Source organism: Rhinoderma darwinii, chromosome 1 (assembly GCF_050947455.1).
Source record: "Rhinoderma darwinii isolate aRhiDar2 chromosome 1, aRhiDar2.hap1, whole genome shotgun sequence".
NCBI classification, from domain to species: Eukaryota; Metazoa; Chordata; class Amphibia; order Anura; family Rhinodermatidae; genus Rhinoderma; species Rhinoderma darwinii.
Window position 1 is genome coordinate 91,849,265 of NC_134687.1, and position 19,481 is coordinate 91,868,745.

General features: G+C 40.4%; 1 protein-coding gene across 1 annotated transcript in view; it reads left to right on the top strand.

Annotated features, from left to right (window-relative positions):
• LOC142661658 (uncharacterized) overlaps nt 1-19,481 on the top strand; it is a 92,577-nt gene continuing 73,096 nt past the window's right edge. The window contains exons 1-10 of the mRNA XM_075839494.1: nt 1-18; nt 195-308; nt 4,735-4,812; nt 5,019-5,120; nt 5,900-6,335; nt 11,842-12,041; nt 12,159-12,544; nt 15,319-15,473; nt 17,182-17,390; nt 17,613-17,752. Of these exons, the coding sequence (XP_075695609.1) occupies nt 1-18; nt 195-308; nt 4,735-4,812; nt 5,019-5,120; nt 5,900-6,335; nt 11,842-12,041; nt 12,159-12,544; nt 15,319-15,473; nt 17,182-17,390; nt 17,613-17,752 (1,838 nt within the window). The remainder of the gene's footprint in view (nt 19-194; nt 309-4,734; nt 4,813-5,018; nt 5,121-5,899; nt 6,336-11,841; nt 12,042-12,158; nt 12,545-15,318; nt 15,474-17,181; nt 17,391-17,612; nt 17,753-19,481) is intronic.

Here is a 19,481-nt window from a genome sequence, read left to right on the forward strand (position 1 = left end):
ATGGCACAATCTTTATCTGTTGGATTCACATGTTTCCCTATTACGACAAAACGGAGCCGTAATACAGCCGTGTGCATGATCCCTTAGGAAAAATACCTTTTTAAATGTATTTATTGATTTATTTACTCGGGACATGTTTTTTTAAATATAACTGATCTTATAACCTTAGTGTTGTCTCTTTTGCTCATTTACAGAGAAGCAGCTGGTCTGAGCAAGGAACTAGATCTGTCCAGGACCTATTCTTCTCCATGCAGATCACAGACTCACAGAGGTCACTCTACAGACATCACAGTCTGAAAGATGTTAGCGTAAGTGCACACGAGTATAGGTTATCGCTTATCCTAATTAATATGTATATTTTAATTACATAAATATTATATTTTTTTTAATGAATAGGAGTCACAAATGTATTGGGATTGGGATCATGTAAAAAGCACCGGTGATCTTTGCAGGCTAAGCAAGCTTCATATTATTTGACTTGTACTTGAGATGTTGGTTAAAGCACCTGGTACAAAAGCTGTACCTGAGCCCGAGCGTGTAACTTATGTCACTCATGACTTTTTGTTCCTCTGCATGTAACAAAATACAACATGGTATAGTATGCAGCTTCATTGTCCTGCTATAGCATGTAAAACTACCTATTCTAGTTTATTGTAATGAATTTTTAATATATTTTTAGAAGCCTCTGTTACAGATTTTGCCAGATTTCCCTGGAAACATAGCACTGCATGCATTGTTATTTTTTTACGTCAAAACCATAGACACCACAACGGAACTTGCAGAACCCCATTATAAGTCAATAGGGTCCACCTAGCTGCCCTCTTTGGTATCCGTAAGACGGATCCAGCACAGTGTTGTGGTATTTGTTATAAATGGAAACCATGACACAAATGGGATCTGAGCCTTACTAGGAAAAAATGGAAATACAACAAGAGAGGGTGAATTTAGACGGGGCTTGAACAGGCTCATGTAAATTTTGTTGAGTATTTAGACTACTGGTGTTCTTGACGAAAGTTTTGGTCCCATGTATAAGTGTCCAGGGTGAATTTGGTTGAGAAAAGATGACAGTGCGTTGATCCCAGGGTAAAGACCCGTTTAAATTAAACTATTTTTTAAACCATCCACAAACGATTGGTGGTTTGAAAAATCGTTGGCGATTATTTAATGTCAACCATAACAATCATTACAGCCTGGCAAGAAGTGTCATTATTGCACATAACTGATGCAATGCAACATTTACATAAACAGATCTCACAAACAATAGCAATGATATTTTTTTTTTTTTAAATGGCATGCAAAAACATCTGCATACAATGGTAATATGGGAAAGGCAGCTAGGTCTTAACAAAGTAAAACATTTTAATAGCAAATAAAGTTAAAAAAAGACACAATTAATGAGAAAGAAATAGAGAAATAGATAATAAATAATACATTTGGGGGCACTGGTTTGGGTGTAGTGTACAGTAGAAAATAAAAAAAATGGAAACAAGAGGTGATAGGGGTAGGAAGGGGGTTGACAAGGGAGGGTCATGCCGATCCATCCCAAGAAGAGATAATAATTAACAAAATATGTTAAATGAAAACTAATGTTAAAAGTTAATTTTAAATCCAGTAACGAAAGAATACATTATTGTGTCTCTGGTGCAAGATCTTGTTTTGACCATTGTTTGGTTAGCCGTGAATTGGTGTATAGAACATGGGAAACCTCCAGTCATGACATAATAGTTTTGTTAGGGTGGTTTTACATGGCCAGATTTTCTGGCCGATCACAGCACCAATCAATGATGCAGCACGTCGAATGGCACTGGTTGGCCTCCATTTACATGTGGCAATGGCCGGAATGTAAAGGGACGAACAATCGTTAATACGATCGTTCATCCTCAGAAATTTTGCATCATGTCGGTAGTTTATCCTCTGTTTGTACGGGAAGATATACTGCCGACAAGCGACCATTTTTTTTTTCACACATAAGGATGCGATCAGCCGATAAACCAGTGTTTTTCTTGTTTATAGGCTGATCGCTTCCCTCTTTACACAGGGCATTGATCGGGAATGAGCGTTGGTAGGAGAGCTCGCTCGCTCGATCATATGTCCCTGTAATAGGGCCTTTAGACCTTAGGAAATTTTCTAAACATTTGTTAAGAGAGAAAAATCTTTATCATTTAATAAGTGATGGATATAGCAGAACAATGCTGCTCCTGTAATCTCCCCAGCCCTTTATTGAGACACAGCCAAAGTAGTGCTAAGAGGCAAAATTACAGCTGATGAGACTAATGTAGAAAACAGTACATTGCACAATTCTCAAATAGAGTGTAATGGGACCCGAGTGGCACATGAAAACTAGCAAACATACCTATGAGAGATGACACCTAATGGATAGATGATAGCAACGGAGGAATAAGATCTTTCATACTTTCATAATATCATTCCAATATTTGCACATAAGGATTTAGCTAGAAGGTATTGACTAATTTAGAGCATCCAGGAAGTATAAATATGTTTTAAAATGAAAAGATAAATTGGGAGAAAATTTATATTGATCTTGAGAATATAAAAAATGTTTGGGCAAATGTTATCAAAATATATATATACAAATTGACTGATTCACATAAGCCTTCTTATAAAATTAGTCTATGTCCATCTTTGCATCCAATTTTGTTGTTCCAATTCCAATAAAAGGAAAAGTAAAGTGACTTTGCTAATATTAGAGGAGACTTACTACGAATTCTGTCTCAATTTGTGCCAAAAAACTCATACATACCTTGTGCTAGATTGATGTGTTTCAGACACTTTTTGCTCTCCACTAGACAGTTTTGAAAAGTGTCTAGAAAAAGGGTATGGTCTTGTAAAAAAGGGTGTGGTTTAAATGTGCCAAAATTGGCAAAATATTGGTCTAAAGTAAGCCAACCAAGCGATGGCATAAGGAAGATAAAAGTGTGTAACATATCTAACAAGATGTGTGAAATTTATCATACCGAATGCACCACTGTGATAAATGTTGTGCATTTTCTGCCTGCCTGGTCTAGTTTTATGCTGTCTAAATTTTGATACAGTTACAATAAATCTCCCCCATTGTGTCTACAGTTGTATATTAAACCTAAGTGTCTCCATGGTTACAGACTACAAACAAATGCTGTGTGGTCTGATCCTGCAGTCATACTCCCTTGGTTCTGTCCCCTACTTCTTGCTTACCCACATAATGTGTGTTTGCATGTAGGGATAGGATATTGTTACCTTGGATGGTCCACCCAACTTCTGAAAGTTTACAAACTAGGTAAAATGTCCCTAACCAAATAGACAAGGTTATACCGTATATATTGCAGCAAATGAGAAATTTTCTATAAATAAGGTAAACATCTTTTGATGATCTTCTAACACAGAAATACCTCAGATATATCACTTACTGTGATATATAATCACTTTTTTTTCTATTAAATAAAATAACAGCTGAACCAAAGATCTGTTAGTTAACAAGTTTGTGAAAAAGGGATGGGAATGGGAAATGCACCATTAAAACCACTGGCAGGTAAGTGAATAACTTTGATTATCTCGTTGCAATGGCATCTGTCATGGGGTAGGATAGGAAAAATGGTCAGGAGTAAAGATCTAAGCAACTTTGACAAGGGCCAAATTGTGATGGCTAGAGCATCTCCATAATGGCAGATCTTGTAGGGTGTTCCCGGTACACAGTGGTTCATACCTACCAATAGTGGTCGAAGGAAGGATAACCGGCGAACGGGGTTATAGGTGCTCAAGTCTCATTGAACCGTGTGGGGAGCAAAGGCTAGCCAGCCTGGTCCGATCCCACAGAATACATACTGTAGCACAAATTGCTGAAAAAATTAAATCTGGCTATGATAGAAAGGTGTCAGAACATACAGTGTATCATGTCTTGCTGCATTAGGGGCTGCATAGGCGCAGACCGTTCTGAGTACATATGCTGACCCCTGTCCACCACGAAAGCACCTACAATGGGCATGTGAGCATCAGAATTGGACCATGGAGCAGTGTGGATTGCCGAGTGCATGTGTAATGCTTATCTGGGGTAGAGGTGGCACCAGAATGCACTATAGGAATAAGGCAATCAGGTGGAAACAGTGTGTTACCCTGGGCAATAATCTGCTGGGAAACCTTGGGTCCTGGCATTCTGGTAAATTTGACAAGTAACACCTGCGTAAACATTATTGTAGACCAAATACACACATAGCAATGGTATTCCCTAATGATAGATGCCACTTTCAAATGATAATGTGCCCTGCCTCATGGCAAAAATTGTTTAGGATTGGCCTGAGGAACATGACGAAGAGTTCAAGGTGTTGACTTGGTCTCCAAATTTTCCAGTTCTCAATCCGATCGAGCATCTGTGGGATGTGCAGAAAAAACAAGTCTAATCCATCGAGGCCCCACTTCACAACTTATAGGATCTGCTGCTAATGTCTTTGTGCCAGATACCACTGGACCCCTTCAGAGGTCTTGGGAAGTCTGTGCCTCGATGGCTCAAAGCTGTTTTGGTGGCATGAGGGAGATGTACAGAATGTTAAGCAGGTGGTTTTTAATGTTATGGCTGAATGTATTCTGTACACTTGGAATATTTGTATGCATATTTTTGGAATATTTACATGCTGGAATATGTATATCTTGTTTTTATATAATGGCATATGGTACGATAATCTTTCTTTTTTAAAGCTAAAGCAAATTTTTAAATATACATGTGTATGTGTTTAATTGATATAGTTGGAAGATTGCCACTGGAACGTTCCGTATAAGAAAATAAGCGGAGAAACCAGCATGCAGATCAAGGCACATTTAAAGGTAATCAGTATTCAGAAAGAAAAGTATTAATCTGAAAATGCTAATTTGTGACATTGTCACTTGAATCGAGACAAATATCATAGCTAAGTCTACATCAGTTTGCACAATATTTTCCCTGTTTAACGAGTAATATTTGGTGAGGCCACCAGGATTAGGCCAAGGTGTAGGCTCACTCTTTTACCGATGTAAGGACTTTCTTGTTCCAGAATAACCTGTATCATCGGCGAGTCAAAAGAGTCAATAATGAGACAGGCCTAGGAGAGGAAAATCAGTACATCCTGGAGAGCACAGAATCCTTTCTCTTAAAGGTAATATCATTTCTTTTCCTTGATTTGCTGCGGAGTATATGCTGAATTTCATTATTCTTGCACTGATGGGAGGCTAGTTATTGTTTCCTGACACCCAGAAATTGTTTCATCTCTCTTAGGTTGACCATACACTGTACAATCTTTTATAAGACTAGAGAATGTTCTATATCTACACATCATTGGAATAATGGAAATCACGGGTCATTATAATGGGAATATAAATATCAATCCATTTATAATAATTTATATTACATGCCCATAAAGGTGGATAAAAGCAGTAATGAATTAATAGTAATGTTATAAGCAGAACTATAAAACCGAAACCTATTCTCAGATCTATATCTGTCTATCCGTATTTATCTCTAGTCAGACAGCAATTTTTCTAAATATACAGACATTAGATATTTGTCTTTGGATCCTGCTGATTTCCACAGCATGAGCAAATAATGTATAATCTATGGAGGTACCAAACCCATACCCGAAGCCATATATTGGGGGAAATTACTTCTATGGTAAGTGCTGATAGAGCCAATAATCTCCTGACCTTCATAGAATTGACATGCTACTTGGTCCAAGCTGAACAAATATTATGTTAATGAGGGAATAAAACATCTTAATTGTCAGACAAAAATATAATCTTATGTCTGTGGTCAATTTAAGAGTGAAACGTGGGGTATGTCTTATTTTCATGACTGATGTCATTATATGATATATAATAGTTAGAAATGGTTAAAATCTTTGTAATGCACTTATGTTTTCTTTGATTATTTCTTGTACAGTCTCGGCAGAAAACAGCTGGGGGGGCTGACAGCCCTGCCGATCAGCGACCGCCATCTACTTTACATGGTGAAGACCAGGAATCTAACAGAGGATTTTACAATAGAGCATGGACTTTACCAACATATGATTCTACACGAGCAGAAAATACAAACTCCGAGGCATTACAGGAAGGCGCACAATTTAATGGAAATGCTTCAAGAACAAATTCAGTGCAATTCTTGAGTGACAGAGGAAATGGCAGTTGTGCATGGAATGAGTTTGGTGGAATGAAAAAGTCACCTGGAGAGAGCCAAAATAGATCTGTAGATAACATTGAAGATGATGCGTTTGAGAGGTTCTCTGCCATTGAGCACAAAATAATTCGAGGACACATTAACATACCATATACAGCAAGGAAGAAGGTTTTCATGGTATATGTCTGTGGAGGATACCAAGGTAACGGTAGTGTTATTTTCCATAGAGAGTAATAAAAATTAACTGTAATAGAAATAAATTATCCTCTAAAATAGCATTTATCTAAAATAAAATCACAAGATAATACAGGTCCCCAGGTTATGCTATTCTGGAAGTTGTTAATATTTCTATTATGGTCATCAATACAAATACTTAACCCCTTCAAGACTGAGCCTGTTTTGGCCTTAACGACGAAGCCGATTTTTCAAATCTGACGTGTCACTTTATGTGGTAATAACTTCGGAATGCTTTTACCTATCCAAGCGATTCTGATATTGTTTTCTTGTGACATAGTGTACTTTATGTTAGTGGAAAAGTTTGGTCGATAAATTCAATATTTATTTGTAAAAAACACCAAGATTTGGAGCAAATGTTTCTACATTTAAATGTATCTGCTTGTAAAACAGATCGTAATACCCCACAAAATAGATACTAGTTTACATTTTCCATATGTCTACTTTATGTTTGCATCTTTTTTTAAACATTATTTTATTTTTCTAGGACGTTACAAGGCTTAGAACTTTAGCAGCAATTTCTCATATTTTCAAAAAAATGTCAAAAGGCTATTTTATATTTCAAAAGGCTTATATATTAGAAAGTCCCCATAAATCATCCCATTTTGAAAACTGTATCCCACAAAGTATTCAAAACAGCATTCAGAAAGTGTTTTAACTCTTTAGGCGTTTCACAGGAATTAAAGCAAAGTAGAGGTGAAATTTATAAATTACAGAAGTGGTCAGGATTCTGAATACACATCACGTCCTGGCTGGAGGTAATGTATATTCATTGTCATGACACATGAGTAGCGTTATAGTGTGTTTATGTGACTGCACATAGCGATTTAGCTATATCGCTATCTGCAGTGTAAATGAATGGAGAGAAGTGTATGACGCTGATTGGTCAGCGTCATACACTCCTCTGTAGAACGCCAACTTGGTCATATAGTAAAACACGCCCAGTTGTCCATTGAGAAACTCATTAGCATAAAGCTAATATAGGTCATAACTCAGTCAAAAATTATCGTTTTTCTAAATAAAAAACACTGCCGTAATCTACATTACAGCGCCGATCACATCATGTACAATATAGGCCACTTATAATGTGGTGACAGAGCCTCTTTAAGGAATCTATCTAGGGGTATAGTGAGCATTTAGACCCCACTAGTCTTTTGCAGAATTTATTAGAATTAGGCCGTGAAAAAGAATATCAACATTATTTCCACTAAAATGTTGAACTTTTTTCAATTTCACAAAGGATGAAGGAGGAGAAAGCGCCCCAGCATTTGTAAAGCAATTTCTCCCGAGTACGGCAATACCCCACATGTGGTCATAAATGTTTTTTCATTAGAAAGTAATTAACCCTTTCCAGAATGATCCATTTTTGCTTTTTCTTTTTCGTTTTTCCCTCCCCGCCTTCCAAGAGCCATAACTATTTTTCTGTCAATAGAGTGGTGTGAGGGCTTATTTTTTGCGGAAGTGCTGTGTAGATTTTATTGGTACAATTTTTTGGCACAATCACCTTTTTGAGCACTTTTTATTACATTTTTTGTTAGGGACAAGGTGACCAAAAAACAGCAATTTTGCAGTTTTAAATTCTTTATTTTTCACGGTGTTCACCGTGCGAGTTAAATAATGGTATATTGTAATAGTTTGGACTTTTACAGACACAGCGATACCAATTTTGTGTATGGTTTTTATTTTTTTACATTACTTTAGAGAAAAAATGTGAGAAGGTTTTTTTTTTGGACTTTAAATATTTATTAAATTTTTTTCACTAATAATAATTTACTTTTGTTTTTACACATTTTATTAGTCCCCCTAGGGGACATGAACCAGCAATCATTAGATCACTGGTACAATACACTGCAATACTAATGTATTGCAGTATATTATAATTTTTACAGGCTCCTGTAACAGCGCGATCGCTGTTTCTGTCCATTAGTACCGGGTGTCAGCTGTAATACACATCTGACCCCCGCAGCGTATGGCGCAGGCTCAGCACGTGAGCCCACTCCATACATAACCCCCACACCATGACATGCTACTAAGTCGTGGTGCGTGAAGGGGTTAATGCGCAACGGATGGGTGGGAGTGAAAATGACTATTTTCCGCCGATATGCCATTTAGTGCACTATATGTTATGCCCAGTTTGTGCCACTGAAGACAAATCCCTCATAAAATATTAACCGGGTTCTCCCGGGTATGTCGATACCATATCTGTGGTTGTAAACTGCTGTTTGGGCACGCTGTTGGGCTGAGAAGGGAGGGAGCGCCATTTGGCTTTTGGAGCGCATATTTATACTGGTAGTTATTCTGTTTGGCGGTTTGCTGCTATTTTAGTTTATAATGTGGGGGCATATGTAATCTGTGCGGAGTACAACAGGGTATAATAAGAGGGTATAATAATGGGGTAAATAAATAATAATCTGCAGATATGTGGCCAGTGTCGCACTGATAAATGGCACCCAATATTATCCGCTTTTGGAACACTCTGCACATTTTGCATCGCCATATTCTGAGAGCCAGAACTTCTTTAGTTTTTCTCCACGGGCGCTGTGTGAAGGCTTATTTGTTGCGGGACAATCTGTAGTTTTCATTGGTATCATTTTGGGGTACATGCGATTTTTTTGATCACTTTTTAATCCATTTTTTGGCAAGCAAGGTGACCAAAAACCATCAATTCTGACAATGGTTTTTATTATTATTTTTTTTACGGCGTTCACCCTGGGCTATAAATGACCATTTTACTTTATTCTGCGGGTCGGTACGATTACGGCGATACCATATGTATATAGTTTTTTTTATATTTTGCAGCGTTTGCGCAATAAAATCACTTATTTATAAAATAATTAATTTTTTGTGTCACCATTTTCTGAGAGCCATAACTTTTTTATTTTTCAGTCAAAAAAGCTGTGTAAGGCGGGATTCACACGACAGGGTTTCCCGGCCGGGTGCCGGCCGTTCATAAATCGGCTGGCACCCGGCTGCATTAGGAATAATAGACCCCTAATGGGGCTATTCACACGACCGATTTTTTGACGGCCGGGAAAACCGGCCGTCAAAAAATAGGACATTCTCTATTTTCGGCCGCCCGGCTCCCATAGAAGTCAATGGGGCCGGGTGATACACGGCCATCACCGGAATGTGTCCCGAGTGATGGCCGGGTCTACCGTCGCTCGCGCACTCTCTCTCCTCCTCCTCACAGTGCAGAGTGCATGTGAGGAGGAGGAGGAGGGTCTTTTATTGCTCGCTGTAGGAGTCGGAATCCCCAATCCCCGAGCGGGGATTGGGGATTCCGCTACAGGAGAAGTGCGTGACTGCACTGTCCATATATGGACACAGAGAAGTCACTCACTTCTGCAGCGGAATCCCCGACTCTATGGCCGGGGATGCCGCTACAGGAGAAGTGACTACACTGTCCATATATGGACACATCGAAGTCACTCACTTCTGCAGCGGAATCCCCGACTCTATGGCCGGGGATTCCGCTACAAGAGAAGTGAGTGACTACACTGTCCATATATGGACACAGCGAAGTGACTCACTTCTGCAGCGAAATCCCCGACTCTATGGCCGGGGATTCCGCTACAGGAGAAGTGAGTGACTACACTGTCCATATATGGACACAGTGACGTCACTCACTTCTGAAGCAGAATTCCCGACCTGTGGCAGGGAATTCCTCTTCAGGAGAAGTCAGTGACTACACTGTCCATATATGGACATTGAAGTCAGTGACTTCTCCTGGAAGGGGGGGGGGATGGGTGCAACCTACAGGGGGCTGTGTGGCATCACCTACAGGGGACTTGGTGGCATTACCTACAGGGGGCTGGGTGGCATCACCTACAGGGGGCAGGGTGGCATCACCTACAGGGGGCAGGGTGGGTGGCATCACCTACAGAGGCAGGGTGGCATCACCTACAGGGGGCTGTGTGGCATCGCCTACAGGGGGCTGTGTGGCATCGCCTACCGGGGGCTTGGTGGCGTCACCTACAGGGGACTTGGTGGCATCACCTACAGGGGGCTTGGTGGCATTACCTACAGGGAGCTGGGTGGCATTACCTACAGGGGACAGGGTGGTATTCCTACAGGGGGCTGGGTGGCATCGCCTACAGGGGGCAGGGTAGCATCGCCTGCAGGGGGCTGTGTGGCATCACCTACAGGGGGCTGTGTGGCATCACCTACAGGGGGCTGTGTGGCATCACCTACAGGGTGCTGTGTGGCATCACCTACAGGGGACTGTGTGGCATCACCTACAGGGGGCTGGGTGGCATTACCTACAGGGGGCTGGGTGGCATTACCTACCAGGGGGGCTGTGGCATTATCAACAAAGGGCTGTGTGTGGCAACAAATTTAAATGAAATTCATCCGATTTTAAAACGGACAGGGAAAAAAACGGATGCAAATCGGGTCCAAATCGGCCGGTAAAAGCGGCAACTCGGCCCGGAACGGAATCGGAACGGATGCAAACCGGATGCAAACTCGGACCCTGTCGTGTGAATGAGGCCTAAGGGCTTGTTTTTTGCGGGACGGGTTGTAGTTTTTATTGGTACTATTTTGGACTTTTTTATCACTTTTTATTGTATATTTTGTGAGGGGTGGTGACCAAAAAATAGTGATTTTAGCATTGTTTTTTAACTTTTTGTTTTTTCAGTGTTCATCGAGTGGGAAAAATAATATTATAGCTTTCTAGTTGGGGTCGTTACGAACGCGGTGATACCAAATATGTGTACTTTTTTAACGTGTTCATTTTTTTCCTATAATAAAAGACTTCTAGGGAAAAAAAACAATTTTTTGTTTATGTAACTTATCACTTTTATTGTTACGCTTTTTAAAAAAAAAATTATTATATTTTTTTCACTTGTGCCACTAGGGGACATTTAGACTTGCAGCTCTGATCGCTGCTGGAACACATTACACTACCTAAGTAGTGTAATGTGTTCTGTTATTGTGATGGGACAGTCAGTCACGAGCCATCTTGAAGATCTGGATCAGGTAGGGGGGGGGCGGATGGTGGGGGGGGTTGATCAGGGGGTGTCATAGGGGGGTGCTGGCCCTTATTTAGACCATTTCTCTCTTCTCTCACAGAATATATTCTGTGTGAGAAGAGAAAGAACGAACCGCCGGTATTTTTACGAATAACGGCGATCACGTGACCGGGGACTGGACAAAACACTCCTCGGTCTGTGCTACGAGGCCTCGGCTACCTCCGTAGCTGAGTCCACAGAGTTTAAGCGCCTCCTGTGGGCGCTATCTTATGCCAAAGCGCCAACGTGAAAAGGCGGCGCTCCTGCATAAGTACCCTTAATGAAAACACGTATAGGCGGTCATTAAGGGGTTAAGAATAGAAACCTGAGACTTCCGAAATGAAGGTATGCATCATTTTATAAAAGCAAGAGATGTATCAATGCATAACTAGGCAGGATTTGCTATTTGGTAATATGGGACACCTGGTTAAAACAAAACAACATCTTTTTTATTTCTCACTTCAGATTCTCACCCAGAAAGAAATGCATTGTTTGTGAAGTGTTATCCAGATCTCTACATGTACTTCAAGGAAAGAGCTATTGAATTCCGTATGTTTGATCTGAGATGGGGCTTAAAGGATGGAATTAGCAATGACCATGTTATGCCTACCCTACATCTTAAGACTCTTGAGGAATGCCAGGACTCAGGACATACAGCATTCTTTGTAAGTACAATGAGGTGGAGACATGTACCCGAGTAATGCTAAGACCTCTTCTTCTATAATCAGCTTCTGACATTAACTCTTGACACTCTGTTTTTAACCTTGGTTGTTCAAATTTAGTGCTTCGTAGGACAGAAATATGATCAGATGACTATCCCGAATATTTTAGCAAAGGAAACATTTGAAGAGATTAAATCCTTGCTGGAAATGATGAAGGCAGCAACAAAGCAGAAGGTCCTTGATGCGACAGGAACAGAGGACTCCTCCCTAAAAGATGGGAGAAGCCCTAATGAATCAGACCATCAACAGGATGCAGCAGAGGAAAAGTCAGCACATGATACTTCAGATACAGATGACACACTTCAAGATCCCGTCGAAAAGGACATGTTTGAGACCACCCAAAAAAAACTGTCATTGAAATATGACACAGATCTTGCATTACTTACTCAGTGGTTTAAACTGGATGAGAACTGCGTGCCGAGTGTGTACAGACTCCAGGCCATTAGGTAAATGAGTTCATGCCACAATGTAATACAATAGTAATGGTATGTTGAGGTGCAAGAAAGCAAGGGTTCAAAGCTGTCCGTACATGTTGACGACACCCTGCTATGCTGGCAGCCCACCAAACATTTCTGAGTATTTTTGAAGATTTTTGAACATATTATGATATTATCTAGCACTTCTGATTTCCAGAAATGCTTGATATCGGTGTAATTAATGCTTCATGTTAATCGCCAAATTTATTCAACTCTGGCAGCCCCATAGAAAGAGAATAGAGCGGTGGCTGAGCATGCGCAGCATTGCTCCATTCACATAGGGCACTCGGGTACCCCAGTTCTTGTGTGTATCTTTTTTAAATGATGATTATGGGAAAACCCAAGTATGGTCTAACAGGTGCCTGTGCAATTTATATGCACAGGCAGTAAAGTGATATCGTATAGATATATGATATTACGTTACAGTTTAAAAATAATTTTAAAAAGTTTACGATTAAATAAAACAACGACACAAAATAATAAAATACTATAGAACAATACACTAAATTAAAAAAAACAAAACATTTTTATTGCATATCATTTAAAAACAGTTAAGAAACATTTACATATCAGGTATCCCCAAAGTTGTAATGACCCAAAGAATAAAGTTATTTTGTCAATTATAGTAAATCGCATAAAACATTATTTTTTTTAAAATTGGCAAATTAGCTTTTTTTCATGCATTCCACCATTATAAAGTGAAAGACAATATCCTACAGTATCCTACATGATAGGCTTAGATACAGGGCCCCAGCAGACAGTATCACACATGATAGACTTAGGGCTCATTCAGACAAGCGTGAATCTCGTCCGTGTGCTGTGCGCTTAAATAACGCACAGCGCATGGACCCGTTGATTTCAATGGGGCTATTCACATATGTGTGAGTTTTCACGCAGCGAGTGTCCGTTGCGTGAAACTGACTGCATGTCCTATATTAGTGCATTTTCACGACATCCTTGTGCTGTCCGTGTTTCACCCATCAATTACATTGAAAAAAAAAAGGTGCTTGCAAGTGCGTGAAAAACACACGCCACATGCAAATCAAACTGATGCAAAATGCAACTTGTAAATCTGTCATGCTCGTGTGAATGTAGTAGATATAGGGCCCCAGCAGTAAGTATCCTTGTACTAACCCTTAGGGGCAATAAATAAAATGATGTCTGTCCCCCCATTTTTCATAACCAGCCAGATGCAACATAGCAGCAGCAGCCTAGCATTACCAGGGTGGGACGGGCCACAGTTTCTGGCCTTTCCCAGCCTAATAATACCAGCCTGCAGATGCCCGACCTTTACTACAGATGGTCAGGTACTGGATGGTACCCGGCTCTTCCCAGTACCTCTGGTGGCGGTGCGTACCAGGGTAATAATGGGGGTTAGTGTTAGCCTCTGCACCGGCTAACAATAAGCCCTGCTTTAGTAATGGATGCTGTCAATCAGCCGGCGGCCATTACTAAGGCGGTAGTAATAAAGTTTAAAAAAAATACAAAGACATAGATAAAATATTCCATTGAAATAAACCTCCCCCACACAACCCTCATTAACAATATTATTGAAAATAAAAAAAAGCCTTCATCGAAGTAGTCCTCGAATTCGGCGTAGTCCAACGACGGAACCTGTAAAAAAACACAAACACAAAAAAAACCCATTAGTAACACATGTGGTTAGCTTAGATACAGGGCCCATGTGTGATACTGTCTGTTAGACCATGTATTTAAGCCTACCACAAGGTAGGCTTAGATACAGGCCCCAGCAGACTTATACTGTATAAGATTACTGTCTGCTGTGGCCCTGTATCTAAGCCTACTATATGGTAAGCTTAGATTTCAGGACCCATCAGACAGGATCAGACATGGGCCATGTATCTTAGAATACCATGTCGTAGCCTTAGATACAGGGTGCATTCATGACACGGTCTGTTAGACCCAGTATCTGAGCTTACGAAAAGGCAGGCTTAGATACGGGACCCCAGCAGACCGTAATGTTATACTTCCCTTCTCTTCAGCTACAGGTGCAGCGGATGCCCCAACTAACGGCGTGACGTCATCCACGGTGTACAGCATCGTGACATCATGACGTGAGAAGACGTCAAGACTTCCGCTGCGCTCGGGAAGGAAGATGTTTAAGTATGTGTAGTTACTATAGTAACAGGGGATCGGTGTATTTTATTACATAGGTCCCAGTTACTATAGTAACTTTTACAGATGTGGGTGGCCGCGGCCCGGTCGCAATTGCGACCGCTGCGACCAGAATGTGGCAGTCGCCGAGGATCCGGGGCACCGGGCCAAAGATCTGGGGACCCTGCCTCAAACACATACGTAGATATTAGAAAATTAAAAGTTATGGCTACAGGAATGTGGTGAGGCAAAAACTAAACAATTCCTGTGGTCCTTAAGGCCAAAATTGGTTAAATCCTTAAGGGGTTAATGGTGTCAAATGTGTGCTAGCAGCACGAAGTAGGATCGGATCTTTGTCCACTTGTTTTCATTGTTTAGTCATATATAAGACATAATCCACTCCCCTTTATAACTTGTTTGGGGTACTTTAATCACCATGTCTTGTAATTATGGCAGGGACAAGGCCATGCAACTATTAGCTGAGGGCGTATGCAATAATGTGCAACTCTATCAAATTATTGCTGTCCTTGTAGAAGTCGTAAAAATGTACAAAGTGTGTATGACATTTTATCTAAATACAACCTGGAAAACATGAGAAATCACTGGACTGTGTTTTCCTTAATTTGCAGCGTGTATTATGGAGATATATTTAGCAAGGACTCTGTACGCCGGCAACAAGCCAAAAGTAAATGGATAGGTACGATGCAAAGACTGTATGATATTCTCCTGGAATACAGTCCACAGGTGCTTGGTAAAGAAGCTGCAGGGAAGCTCCTAAAATCAGGTAAGTGTTAACTAAGTCATCAATTCACTGTAATTGCATGTCCTTATACTAAATAATGGTAAAATACTATTATGTTTTTGGTATTAAATATTATGTACGAACTGAATTATTTACTATATTAATACAAAGTCATGCTCAAAGAGGCAGGTGCAGCAGCTTCTTGTATAGGGAATGGGTCAGGGACTATAGGAAGAGTTGCTAACAATTTTTTGACTAATGTGGTTGGTCTAAATTGTTTTTAACTAATATACAATCCTAATTTCAGTCTGGTCAGTAGATTTTTTACATTCGGGCAAGGTTTGCCCCTCTCTCTGCAGTCATTTTAAAGGCTCGAGCATACTGGCTCCCATAGAATTCTTTCTCCCCATACTGACTATAAATCATAGACATAGGCCTCATGCACACGACCGTAAAAACACCCGTTATTGCGGGTCGTAATTACGACCCGCAATAACGGGCTCATAGACTTTTGTTAGCCACGGGTACCTTCTCGTTTTCTCACGAGAAGGTGCCCGTGCCGTTAAAAAAATAGAACATGTTCTATTTTTCTATTTTACGGGCCGTGCTGCTATACTTTATAATGACAGCACGGCTCGCAAAAGCGGCCGGCTGCCCGCGGCTAGCCGTGCCCGCCCGTGCTCGTAATTACGAGTCGGAATTACGAGCACGGTCGTGTGCATGAAGCCTAAATGACAGTATGCAATGTCAATCAGCTGCTTCTAAAGCTAAAAGAGGCATGGACTCACGGGACAGTGACATAATATTTCTGCTTTACAAAGCATTAGTGCGCCTTATCTAAAATACACAGTTCAGTTCTGGGCTTCTGATGCATAGAAAGGATGCCCTGGAGTTGGAAAAAGAAGAGCAACAAAACTGATAAGCGTCAAAGAGAATCTTAGTTATGAGCAAAGATAAAGAATTACATTTATTTAGTCTTGACAAGAGACGTCTAAAGGATACATGATACATTTAAGTATATCAATGGCCTGTGCAAACAATATGGTGAAAAGCTGTTGCATGTAAAATTCCTTTAAAAGACAAAGAGGCGCTCCCTCCGTCTGGAGAAAAAACGGTTCAAGCTCCAGAGATGACAAGCATTCTTTACCATAAGATCTGTGAATGTATGAAATAGTCTACCTAAGGAGCTGGTCTTAGCAGAAACAGATGATCACTTCTTAAATGATTTTTTAGAACAGGACAACATCAATGCTTATGTAAATGTAAAGAATTCTTGTTTGAATGCTGATTCAGTCTAATCGCCACTTTAGATCAGAAAGGAGTTTATTTTTTTTTGCCTTTCTCAGGATTAATAGGGGGAACAAACTTTTTAGATTTCCCTTCATCCCCTCCCCTGGTTGAACTTGGTGGACGTGTGTTCTTTTTCAATTGTTCTTATCATGTAACTATGTAACTTTACCTCTGTGTGTCTCCGATTTACACAGAGGTATAAAAAATTGGAATGCTCCATCAAATGCTGAATTACACAGGTATTCTTTCAATGCTTTATGGAGAATATAGTGTGTCATAGACGCTTAATACGAAGGCACACCAAGTGCCAATGAGTCTGTAGTACATACCCTTAGGGACTCTTTGTGCCATCCTAACAGTTTGCATTCTGAACATGTGCAGTTCTCTAACTTTAAGGAATAGAATAGTTTGAATATCTTGAACAGAAACAACATTAATGTTTGTGTATCTCTATTTAAAGTGGTTCAGCAAGAAATAGACCAGGCGTTTAATGTCGGAGGAAGCCCAGAAGATCACTTTCATTGCTTTAAACGAATCATCAGTGATATTAAATATAACCTGTCCAGCAGTCGCGCTTCAGACTACATTGATATCTTTCCCCTCAAACCGGAGATCAATAAGACTCTGCATGATGCACAGCAGGCACTCATCAAGGGAATCCATCACAGGGTAAGTGTCAAATGGATTTTTTTTAAATTATATTTAATATTCATATGTTAATGCAATCGACAGCCACATGTAAATGTAGTGCTAGGAACAGTTCTAAAAAAAATATCTCCCCTGAATGCCGCTTTCATGGTGCTGAATTTCAGAACATGTGAGAAGACATCACTTTTTTCTTTCTTCAATTTGAACTGTTTTATTGTTACACAAGTCATTGTTGTCTTCCAGCTGCGCCACACAAACATCTACGATTACAGTGTCAGCTGGGGATGGGAAGGAATAAATCCTGTTAGCAACAGATCTCATGCATATTATCTAGAACGCCTGTGTAGTGATTTCCAAAGAAAGGTCATTGCGCACTTCAGCAGGTCAGTATACAATATAGTCCTGACTTATTATCTAGTGCTCGGGGGATGCTGGTTCTCATTAAAGACCATGGACAGAATTTTATCCACTGGAATAGACACTATCTATACACACTATATCAACAAAAGTATTGGGACACACCTCTTAATCATTGAATTCAGGTGTTTCATTCAGTCCCATTGCCACAGGTGTATAAAACCCAGCACCCAGCCATGTAGTCGCCTTTACAAACATTTCTGAAAGAATGGGTTTTTCTAAAGAACTCAATTAATTCCAGCGTGGTCCTGTAATAGGAGGCCACCGTTAGAACAAGTCAGTTTGTGAAATGTATTCTCTTCTAGATATTTCACGATCATCTGTGAGTGGTATTATTACAAAGTGGAAGCGTTTAGGAGCCTCAGATACTCAGCCATGGAGTGGCAGACCACGTAAAGTTACAGAACGTGGTCGCTGAGTGCTGAGATGCATAGTGAATAAAAGTCGCCCACGCTCTGCTGAATCAATAACTGCAAACCTCTTCTGGAATTAACATCAGCACAAAAGCTGTGTCTGGGAGCTGCATGGCATGGTTTTCCATGGCCGAGCAACTGCATGTAAGCCTTACATCACTAAGCACAATGCCAAGCATCGGATGGAGAGATGTAAAGCAGCCACCACTGGACTCTGGAGCAGTGCAAATGTGTTCTGTGGAGCGACAAATCACCCATCTCTATCTGGCAGTCTGATTGACGAGTCTGGGTTTGATGAATGCCAGGAGAACATTACCTGCCTGACTGCATTGTGCCAACTGTAAAGTTTAGTGGAGGAGGGATAATGATATGAGGTTGTTTTTCAGGGCTTGACCTAGGCTCCTTAGTTCCAGTGAAGGAAAATCTTAATTAGCACAAACACGCTCCAAAATCTTAAAGAAAGCCTTCCCAGAAGTGTGGAATCTGTTTTAGCTGCAAAGGGGCCGACCAACTCCATTTTAATGTCTACGGATTTAGAATGGGATGTCCTAAAAGCCCCTCTATGTGCAGGTGTCCCAATACATTTGTCCATATATAGTGTGTGTGTGTATATATATATATATATATATATATATATATATATACATACATACACTACCGTTCAAAAGTTTGGGGTCACGCAGACAATTTTGTGTTTTCCATGAAAACTCACACTTATATTTATCAAATGAGTTGCAAAATGACTAGAAAATATAGTCAAGACATTGACAAGGTTAGAAATAATGATTTTTATTTCAAATAATAATTTTCTCCTTCAAACTTTGCTTTCGTCAAAGAATGCTCCATTTGCAGCAATTACAGCATTGCAGACCTTTGGCATTCTAGCTGTTAATTTGCTGGGGTAATCGGGAGACATTTCACCCCATGCTTCCAGAAGCCCCTCCCACAAGTTGGATTGGCTTGATAGGCACTTCTTGCGTACCATACGGTCAAGCTGCTCCCACAACAGCTCTATGGGGTTGAGATAGAATACCAGCTGCCTGCTTCTTCCCTAAATAGTTCTTGCATAATTTGGAGGTGTGCTTTGGGTCATTGTCCTGTTGTAGGATGAAATTGGCTCCAATCAAGCGCTGTCCACAGGGTATGGCATGGCGTTGCAAAATGGAGTGATAGCCTTCCTTATTCAAAATCCCTTTTACCTTGTACAAATCTCCCACTTTACCAGCACCAAAGCACCAAAGCACCATTCACTTGTTGAGAAGGATCTGGGTGTACTTGTAAA